Source organism: Trichoderma virens, assembly GCF_000170995.1.
Source record: "Trichoderma virens Gv29-8 chromosome Unknown TRIVIscaffold_3, whole genome shotgun sequence".
NCBI lineage: Eukaryota > Fungi > Ascomycota > Sordariomycetes > Hypocreales > Hypocreaceae > Trichoderma > Trichoderma virens.
Window position 1 is genome coordinate 1,199,245 of NW_014013746.1, and position 10,300 is coordinate 1,209,544.

General features: G+C 50.1%; 4 protein-coding genes across 4 annotated transcripts; all 4 read left to right on the forward strand.

The window, feature by feature from the left end:
- Window positions 1-973: 973 nt before the first annotated feature.
- TRIVIDRAFT_31794 (uncharacterized protein) lies at window positions 974-2,000 on the forward strand (the record flags this gene model as incomplete). Its single annotated transcript, XM_014104164.1, has 2 exons — window positions 974-1,274; window positions 1,330-2,000. 2 exons carry the CDS (start codon window positions 974-976, stop codon window positions 1,998-2,000), a joined length of 972 nt encoding a protein of 323 aa, XP_013959639.1.
- Window positions 2,001-3,256: 1,256 nt separating this feature from the next.
- TRIVIDRAFT_62116 (uncharacterized protein) lies at window positions 3,257-3,895 on the forward strand (the record flags this gene model as incomplete). The annotated part of the gene is made up of 4 exons (XM_014104165.1): window positions 3,257-3,360; window positions 3,481-3,625; window positions 3,734-3,792; window positions 3,865-3,895. The coding sequence occupies 4 exons, from the start codon at window positions 3,257-3,259 to the stop codon at window positions 3,893-3,895; spliced, it is 339 nt and encodes a 112-aa protein (XP_013959640.1).
- A 1,417-nt stretch (window positions 3,896-5,312) lies between these two features.
- Window positions 5,313-8,127, forward strand: TRIVIDRAFT_72547 (uncharacterized protein; the record flags this gene model as incomplete). The annotated part of the gene is made up of 3 exons (XM_014104166.1): window positions 5,313-6,130; window positions 6,197-7,749; window positions 7,832-8,127. The coding sequence occupies 3 exons, from the start codon at window positions 6,041-6,043 to the stop codon at window positions 7,944-7,946; spliced, it is 1,758 nt and encodes a 585-aa protein (XP_013959641.1).
- A 1,024-nt stretch (window positions 8,128-9,151) lies between these two features.
- Window positions 9,152-10,059, forward strand: TRIVIDRAFT_54892 (uncharacterized protein; the record flags this gene model as incomplete). Its single annotated transcript, XM_014104167.1, has 2 exons — window positions 9,152-9,776; window positions 9,848-10,059. 2 exons carry the CDS (start codon window positions 9,152-9,154, stop codon window positions 10,057-10,059), a joined length of 837 nt encoding a protein of 278 aa, XP_013959642.1.
- Between the last annotated feature and the right edge of the window lie 241 nt (window positions 10,060-10,300).

Sequence of the window (10,300 nt, forward strand, 5' to 3'; positions counted from 1 at the left end):
GCTATAGATCTACCCGTTTGATCTTGCATCAAGATGGACAAATAGGTACTACATGAGCCTCTCATGAGAGCTATTGGAGAAAGCTGTTCTGGTAGTCGCACAGCTCTACGCGGATGCTAAATATACACAAAGGCCGCTGATGAGCGCTGCTAGGTCTCACTGGATGTGCGCGCGGCCTTTACTGCTTTCATCTACCTTGTTGTGGCCGTTGGTGTCTCAATAAGGTAATACCCGAACACAGAACCTTTGCTCACACTGTCTGACTCCTTATCTTGAGTTCTTGTTCTCCTTCCCTCTTCGACGCCAAAAAGACGACTTACTTTCTCAACATGCCAGGCTAGAAGCCAGATGATCCTCAAGGAGGACCCATCATACCCACCGACCTGAACTCTGCTCGTACACTCAACAATGAAGACAAAACATGGGGAAAACCAAAAATCGATGTGGACATTTGGGGGCCATCCAACACACTCCCAACCAAACCAACAGGGGCAGGCTTGCGCCACGTCTTCTTGTCAGCGCTGGCCGCGATTGCTAGCGCTCAGTGTCTTCATTCAGCTTCATCCCGATCCTGACACCAATAGACATATTAATTCCTTTCAAGAAGAGAAATGGATGCGGTTGCGTCTCATCTGCGTCAAGTGTGTCAGCCTCACAGCACAGTCGCTATTTTCGGCTACATTAGTATAGATGGAGAGAACCATTATTGGTACCGATCCGCTGGATAAAGTACATGTAAGATAAGGCACGGTAGAGCACATGTCGCCTGCAGCCCGGCTTATGTAAGGGCACGCCTGCAAGGGGATTCTGGAACAGTCGCTATTATTTTCCTCAGTTGTTAGCGATACACGCAAGATCGCGTTGCCTCGTAATAGGTACCTAGTACATGCACCCGACCAGGCAGAAGTACATGCATCACTCTTTTTTTCGACTTTAGTTGGTAATGCTCTCGCCGTGACAGCATCACCTGCAAATGGCTCTGGTCGACTACTCCTCATCGTCATCATCACATTCCGACAGCGAAAACGATGAAGCGCCATCGGCACCGCCGGCCAAACGGCGTAAGCGCTCGCCGGGCTCCGGAACACAGCCAGACGTCCCGAGCGCTCCGTCAAGCTCCGAATCTGGGCTGCCACCTTTGCCCGCGGCATTCCATGATCTGTATGCGTCCACCGTCCGCCACAGCGTCGTCGATGATCCCGCGCTGCATCAGGGGCGCAAGAGACTGATTCCTCACGTTGTGGGAAACTGGCCCAGCCATCTGTACATTGAGTGTAAGTTGAGTAGAACCCAAGCTAGAAGCCCAAACGACTAACATTGCCTGCGTAGGGCATCCGCTGGCTGACCAGCACGAGAAGCTGGTTCAATTGGTATGCAGAGTCAACGAGCAGATTGGCAGCCGAGTCAAGCTGCACAGCTTTCTGAAGAGTGACTTGGGGGCGCCCTTGCCTCTCCACATCAGCCTGTCAAGGCCTATTTCGCTCACCACCTCTAACAAAGATGTTTTCCTCGACAAGATCTCATCTGCCCTGCAGGCCAGTGCCGTCCCGCAGTTCTCTGTTAGCCCCAAAAGATTAAGATGGTATAAATCTCCCGATTCCAATCGCACATTTCTTATCCTCCAAGTAGCAAGCTCGCGAACTTTGAGTAGCGCTGGAACGCTCTCGAATCCAGAGCTTATGCGACTGCTAAATACATGCAATGACATGGTCCAGTCATTCAACCAGCCCATTCTGTACCAGACCAAGGGTACGGACTCGGCTGATGAAGCATTCCACATCTCCATCGGATGGGCACTTGATTTACCTGTTGATGAGGAGTCCAATAAGGCTCTGTCAGCGTTTGGAGATGAAGAGTTTCAGTCTCTCAAGTCATGGGAGGTTTCGGTGCCCGGCGTCAAGGTAAAGATAGGCAATGTCGTAAGCCACCTACCGCTGTCCACCGGAGTAGCGTCAACTACGTCGTCAAAGGGGCTATCAAGTTCACTCTTTGGACTTTGAAGCTCTCAAGAACATAATTCATTGGTAAGCTTGTTGGTACAGCTAGATACCAAGCATTTACGTTATTTCCAACACTCGGCGTTGGGGTCTTTGAATGCGACTATGCATCTTGCGCTTTAGAAAAAGTAACAAATATACACAATAGAAGCAAACGTAAGCACCAAGTTGTGAGCATATCGGGAATCACGTTATGTAGAAGTCACATCTATCCCCATTGAATAGGTAGGATTGCGCAGCGGCCAGACAATCGGCATGATGACAAATCTCTCTCCATTCAGAGACCACGACGATGTGAAGTATTACATATCAGTGGAAACTGCGCATCTTTAACAAAATGAAAAGCATATTCCTCTCATTCGTTATTTCATAGTTGAGGAGAAATACATAGATAGGTAGGTTCCCGGTCTTGCTGGTATTCTTAGGCGGTCTCATTAAAGGTGGCATGCCGGCTAATTATGCCCGTTAGTTAATCCGCATGTCCTCCGGCCTCGGTACCACCTCAACGCTTTTGCGCTAAGGAAGTACATGCTGCTGTGCAATGGGTGAAGGAACAATTCATTAGTACCTACGTATTCAAGGGCTGCCATTATCAAATTGATTCATACCCAGATATCTACTGAATAGCCTTGCATCAGTTCCAAAACAATGCACAACATCCTTTGAAACAGTAAAACTAAGAAAGAAGAGAAGAAAAAAACAGCGGTCAGATCTGTCAACTGGCTTTGCCGCTTCCCCCCTGCACCGCCAACGGAGCCGCCCATCATTAGCGGCCCACGGACCAGGGGTCGATTTTTGGGCTTCGACGATTCGAGAAACGGCGCAAGCGCTGGATTTGTTTACTTTATCCCCCAATCTTCCTCCCACAATCCACCCGCCCAGGTCTCGTGTTCATTGTCTGTCTGCTTGGCCGTGATTCATTCTTGCGCTTTCCTTGTTATCGCGCCTTCCTTTGCAGCTTGCCGCCGTGACTCACGCGCCACGCGACTCCACCACTCTTTCGATCTGCCAGAAGCTTCTTGCCTGCTCTGATCGATACGCTGTACCTCGTTACCTTCGACTTTCACCGCAAGCCGAACTTGAAGCCGAATAATTTCATCATCTCGAGACGATATAATCAAGAATTGAACAAGTCTCCAGCGGTCTTTCCTCGAAACGATTCCCTCCAACTTGTACGACTTGTCAACAAACGGTCGCGCTACGCGGTCGACGATTTGTGCTAGAGAAGCCAGAAAAAAAAAATCTAAAAAACTATCAAAATGGATATCGACATGAGCCGGCGGAACAAGACTCCGCGTCCCCTGACCGACTCGGAACGAGCCCGACTTGAAGAATTTGTAGATGCCATCCGATACTCAGAGAGGTGAGTCTTTGCGGAAGAATTGGCTGTCGACTCTGGCCAGGAGGGAAGAGAAAAAAAAAATCTGTGAAACGGCGCATTGGGGAGGTGGCACCAGAAAGCTAAGACGTCAATGGTCAACAGATACAACGACAGCGAATTCGAGTACCGCCATGTCCAACTACCCAAGATGATGCTCAAGGCGATTCCAAAGGAATACCATGATTCTGCCAAGGGCACACTGAAGCTTCTCTGGGAGGACGAGTGGAGGGCCATGGGAATGACACAGGTGAGGGGCAGCTTTTTTTCCCTCTCCTTACCGCGGATCCCCCGCAGACAAAAGGGCGAAGGAGCAAAGAATGCGACAAGCTGACACCAGTTTCTTCTCTGCATTTAGAGTCTCGGCTGGGAGCACTACGAGGTCCATGAGCCGGAGCCGCATATTCTCCTTTTCAAGTGAGTATTGCCATGCCATTGTTCAATCGTGTACAAGCCACCCGAGAGCAGTATTATCTAACCGATGGAAAGGCGACCTCTCAACTACCAGCCTCCTCAGTGAGCTCTCGTTAAACAAACATCCCCTTCGCTCAGTTGTGTACGATAGCTCCGGCTTTTCCGCGTCGACTCGTGCTGCTTGAAGAGTCTCTTTGTTTAATGTCCCATTACGATTTTTACGGTCTGCATACTACGATAATGTTGGGTTAATAAGCCTGCGAACCGGGTGGGCACTCCCTCGCGACCCTGCCATGTTCGCCCTCGCTCTGCCTTGAGTTCCTTGTCTGTGGCAACCTGAGAGCCGCGTGCAAGCCTTGGTTTCGAGTTTGGACAAGCGATATGTGGATGCATATGTCAAAGCTGCGAGCATGAACCATGTGATTTGGCGCACGTCTCGATGATTTCCATATCTTGTGACAAGAACTCTTCACTCCCCCATAGGTATCTGGGGTTGAATGTAAGCTGGTAGCCAGATGAGTTGACACTTTGGAGGATGACTAGTGCTACAGGAAGGACGCATTGGACGATTGGTTAGCCTTGTGTAGAGGTAGTTGAAGAATTGAAGAATGGTCTAGGAACTGATATATACTGGCAGTATTTTAGTCTAACCACGGCCGATTCTGGGGAAACACTGTGGGAAACAGCTGTTCTTGGTGCTCTGTCCATGGAGAGAGGAATGAAAGTGCCAGAGCGGCATGCCAGATACATATCCTACCTATTAATGAATATGCGATTCCCGCCGTCGGTGAAGGAGCTGGGAAATGTATTGCTTGTCTACGAGTTGGAGCTTCAGTGTGGAAATTGAACCATTGTCCCAAACAACCCTGATACAGCCTATATGAGACTCTATTCGAGGTAGCATTGATTGGTGTCTGCCAACGCTGTTGTTGTTGATGATGATGATATCAGTGTTCAGCAGGAAGAGCGCAGCAACCGAACCAGCGCATTCCGCAAAACGACGTCTGCTTGTTTTCATATCGTCTACGTGTCTACTTTGAGAAACGGTCGTCTTCACCTCCTCATGGATCAAACCTTACCGTGCCATGTCACGCCATGAAAACACGTGTAAGTGCTAGTAGGCAGGCATGCAGAGATGAGAAGGTTTGCTCAGGAGTCATATAGGTATTCTACCGCCTTGGTACCGAGTACCTGGAGGCAGACAGCGTCCATTCTACACGAGAATACAGTGGTGGTAGTAAGCAGTAATGCGCCGTATCACCAGCAAGGTAGGTGATAAGTCAAGGTGCTCAAAGCGGAAGGCGTCTCAATTGTATCTCGGCTGGTCTGGTGGGCTGATCCTATGATGATGGATGGCCTCACCAGAAGCGACGCCGCCTCGTTTTATCTTTTATACCAGCCCAGAAGCTCGTACCTGTAGGTGATGCAATCTGCAGGCTTGAGGTTTCAATTTATTAATAGCGTCAATCCAGACCAATAATCGGCATATGCCCTGACTTTTGGCTTCATGTTTGCCTTAGGGACACATTTCACGGCCTTAACTTTGTCTCGCGTTGGTGGCGTCAAACAAACTGCCATTTGCTGCGCCCACCATTGGCTGGCGTCCAGTGAGAGAATCGCCCTTGTCTCTCTCTTTTTCCTTCCCCCGCGCCACCACTAACTGCGGTAGGCTGGTGGTACCTGGTACACCGTGCTCCGTAAAAGAGGCCATTTTTTTTCCAACGCAAAACGCCGTTTCTAAGCATCCGGATCGCCAGCGTGGCATCTTTCCCCTTTGAGGAACATCTCATGATATGTCAGCAAGAAGGCTGTAAAGTCTCCGGTGCAGCTTCTTGTTCTTTATTCTTTTGCAGGTGTCTTGTTTTCTTTTTCCTTTTTTCTATATAAGATTTTGCATATCCCCCTGCCGTGAGCCTTGGAAGCGCTGCTATTGTGGCTCCAAGTTGCATTTACTTGCTGTGGCTTGTCAATAGGCTTCAATCAGTCAACCTTCTTTACGAATTGGACTGGCAGCCCTTCTCTATCTGCCTCCTCTTTCGCTTTTACCACCTTGTTATCTGGGTCGCATTAATTGGGACTCTTCATCAAGCTACGTTACATCAGCCGTCATAGTGCAATACTCCGGGGAACCGCATATCTTCCATCCGGCGGCTGTTTCGGACCCTCGCTCCGTGAAGCGATGCCAATCGTTCTTCCAACAATTAACCCATAGAACTTGTCGCAACAAGAAGTTTCTTCTGCTGGATACAGAATGAAATCCGCGAGCAACCTGTTTTTCCTCTCAGTGTTTGCCCTTTGGGCGACACCGGGTGCATGTTCGGGCTCTACCGACTCCTGTCCTGTACGACCGCCCAATTTCGCCTCCCCTACCACAATTGCTTTGCGCTGACAGGTCTGCCTCTTTTAGTTTTCACCAAACGCCATCATCGACGATGGATGCGTCTCGTATGGTACGCTCGATAGACTCAACGTCAAGGTGAAGCCGGTGATAGACGAGCTTGTTCACACGACCGATTTCTTTTCGCATTATCGCATGAACCTTTTCCACAAAACATGTCCATTCTGGAACGACGAAGATGGCATGTGCGGCAACATCGCCTGCGCCGTCGAGACACTAGACAATGAAGAGGATATCCCCGAAATTTGGAGGGCCCACGAGCTTAGCAAGCTGGAGGGTCCTAGAGCGAAGCATCCGGGCAAGACAATGCAGAGGCAACACCCGGATCGGCCGCTACAAGGAGAATTGGGCGAAGATGTGGGAGAAAGTTGTGTGGTTGAATACGACGACGAGTGCGACGACAGGGATTACTGCGTGCTGGACGACGAAGGTGCAGCCTCCAAGGGAGACTATGTCAGCTTGTTGCGCAACCCGGAGCGGTTTACTGGATATGGTGGTCAAAGTTCAAAGCAGGTCTGGGACGCCATCTATTTGGAAAACTGCTTTAAGAAGAGCTCCTTTCCAAAATCTGCCGACCTTGGCATTTCACATCGGCCAACCGAACCCGCTGCTTTGGATTTCAAGAACGTATTGGATGCAGCTGGCCGCCAAGCCCAGCTTGAACATCAGCGACAGAGCAACCCAAACATTCCTTTCGTTGCAAACACTGGCTACGAGGGCGAAGATGAGTGCCTGGAGAAGCGAGTATTCTATCGAGTGGTCTCGGGGATGCACGCCAGTATCAGCGTCCATTTGTGCTGGGACTTTTTAAACCAGAGTACTGGAGAGTGGCAGCCCAACTTGGCTTGCTACGAAAGCCGATTGCACGGATACCCCGATCGTATCAGCAACCTATACTTCAACTACGCTCTCGTCACTCGCGCCGTTGCGAAGCTGGCCCCCTATGTTCTTGGATCGCAGTACACCTTCTGTACCGGGGACCCACGACAGGACGATGATACTCGAGCCAAGATCGCTGCTGTGACCAAGTACGCAGCTAGTGTTCCTCAAATCTTCGACGAAAGTGTCATGTTCGTTAACGGCGAAGGCCCTTCTCTCAAGGAAGATTTCCGCAATCGCTTCCGCAACATCAGCCGAGTCATGGATTGTGTTGGCTGCGACAAGTGCCGGCTCTGGGGCAAGATCCAGACAAACGGGTACGGAACTGCCTTGAAGGTGCTCTTCGAATTCAATGAAGGCCAGAAGCCTCCATCCCTCAAGCGAACCGAGCTGGTGGCCCTCTTCAACACATACGCTAGGCTCAGTTCATCGGTTTCTGCCGTTGGTAAATTCCGGGCCATGATCGATATGCGTGACAAGGCCGAGTCTCAGACGATACATAACATGGAAGATATCTGGCAGCTTGTCGACGAGACTGACGAAGACATGGACGAGTTTATCAGGATGCGTCATCGTGGATCCCACGGCGATACGCTAGGCGAGCAGGTTGGAAATGAATTCGCCCGCATCATGAAGGCAGTCAAGATTGTGCTCAAGAGCTGGATCCGAACACCTAGGATGATGTAAGTTTCCCTTTCCTTCATCACGAAGCGTTCCCAACACACCGCAATTTTTACGTACGAACCCCAACTAACTAACCATCAGCTGGGAAATTGTCTCGGATGAGACGTTGAGGGTATACCGTGCTTGGATCGGTCTGCCCCCGCGACCCAGACGCTATGCATTCAGGCTCCCAATTTTGGATAGAGACGAATTGTAAGCGCGTTGCAACATACACTCACTCACTGTACATGCTGTATATACATTCAATTTGCAATACTTGGCGTTTTTGGGAGGGTCTAACTCTGGGTTTTGTTTTTCTTCCGAGCGGACAAGCTTCATAACAGGGGCGGCTGGTTATTTGCCCTGCATTGATAGAATTGGCCCCGTTGTCCAACAGACTGCTGTGATAAACAATGCATTCAAATACAGTCACAAACAGCGAAAAAATTTTTAACAATCATGAATTGCCACTTGAAGCAAGGCTAAAATGACATACGCTCCACACAGGAAAGCGTAGTGGCAAAACGTTACGAACCCCCCCAAACAAGGCACCTAAGACCAAAAAGGCAAAAAGATAAACTCATGACACCTGAGGGATTCGAACCCTCGCCTATTACTAGACCGCGAATTCTGGATTGCTCCTGAACACGGCGCCTTAGACCACTCGGCCAAAGTGCCTTTTTTGTTGAAGAACGGATGGACAATTGGATATGAAGAAGATTGAGCGAGAGGTGGGCAGTTTTGTGGTGGTGAATGGATTGGGTTTGGGTATGGCGGTAGGAGAGGAAAGAGCGAGAAGCAGAGAAAGGTACCTGTGGAAGAGACGGGTTGACGGTATTTCCTAGCGAAAGAAAAAGAGAGGAGAACAGAAGATATAGAAAATACTATCGGATTTCAATATGCGATTGGTGATGAATTATCAGGCTGCCTAATTGTGAATCGGCCAAAGTGCCTTGAGTCTTGTCAATGAGTGTAGAGCTCGCATGTCATGGTCTCCCCACAACACGTTTGCACCAAAGGGTTCCAAGGTTTCTGTATCTGGGGCTCTAGTTACAGTTTATGCATAATGTAAGAGAGCTATTTTCCCTTCCTGTTCTTACCGCACTTGTAGCTGGGACATGAGGCTTAGGATTACCTCCTCACTGGGGCAGCTCAACCGTATGCAGATGCGACGCTGCAGCTGCACGGCCCGCGTTAGTTCTTGGGTAGCTGACTCCATTTTGGTGAGGGGTTGTGAGCGTTGATGTACGTGATGTGGTGGGTGTGCATTGGGTATATCTCATCAGTGAGCACTTTGGATATCCGCTGGGTGAATGAAGAGTGCTACACACATACTGCAATTTCAATTCATCACAGCATCTTGGGAGTCATCTAGTTGGTATAGCTCGAGCGAATTCACAAGTCCGCCTCTTTTTTTCCAACATGTCTTCGTCTTCCGTGCTGCCCCCGCGGCCATCTCGCCGTCTCGACGGAAAAGTCGCCATCGTCACCGGCGCAGGTAGTCTCGGCGACGGCCTCGGCAACGGACGGGCCATATCCCTGCTTCTCGCCAGCGACGGCGCCACGGTGCTCTGCGCGGACCGGGACTTGGCTGCGGCAGAGCGCACTGTAGAGATGATTGTCCAAGAGAGGGGCAAGGCAGCTTCACTGTGCGCGGACGTGAGCTCAGAAGGAGACTGTGAGAAGCTAGTACAGGCTGCGGGAGAGATGTTTGGCAGATTGGATATTCTGATTAACAACGTGGGTATCATGGGCGCCAAGGGCACGGCTGTGGAAGCGAGTGCGGAGGAGTGGGCCAAGGGCCTGAGCATCAATGTGACGGGGATGGTGCTCATGGCCAAGTATGCGATTCCGCTGATGCTCAAAAATGAGCCTGGAGATGGAGGGATAAGGGGCAACGTTGTCAACATGGGGTCCATATCGGGCTTGCAAGGAGGGACGCCGCATCTATTCTATCCGACGAGCAAAGGTGCAGTAGTTAACATGACAAGAAGCATGGCATATAATCACGGGCGTGAAGGTATCCGAGTCAACTGTGTATGTCCAGGTAAGCGCTTTTTCTTATACTTGGTAGCCTGGCTTGCCCTTGTACTAAGACGGAGAACACCAATATCACAGGGTTCCTCTACACGCCCATGGTAGCAGGCAATGGCATGTCAGAAGAAGTACGTGAGATGCGACGTCAGCAAGGCTTGTTGAATACAGAGGGCAATGCGTGGGACTGCGCGGCAGCAGTGAGGTTTCTGGCAAGTGATGAAGCGAGATGGATTACGGGGACGACGATTACGGTTGATGCTGGGGCGACGTGCTCATACATTATGCCTGAGTGATTGTCTGCAGTATTGTGAAAAGAGACACAGCAGCATTCATAGATCTTCTTCTAAATTAAAGGGGCCTACCTAGGCAGTATTCAGCAAGCTTGAGTAATCTTATGTGTGGTACAAAGAGCTCAAAACCCCCATTAATGGCATATGACGTCATACGGAAATTCAATTTCGAACTGAAGCCATGCGGTTATCCAATTTAGGAAAGAGCTGCCGGAAGCCGGCGTTGCTTTCCGCGTGTCACAAC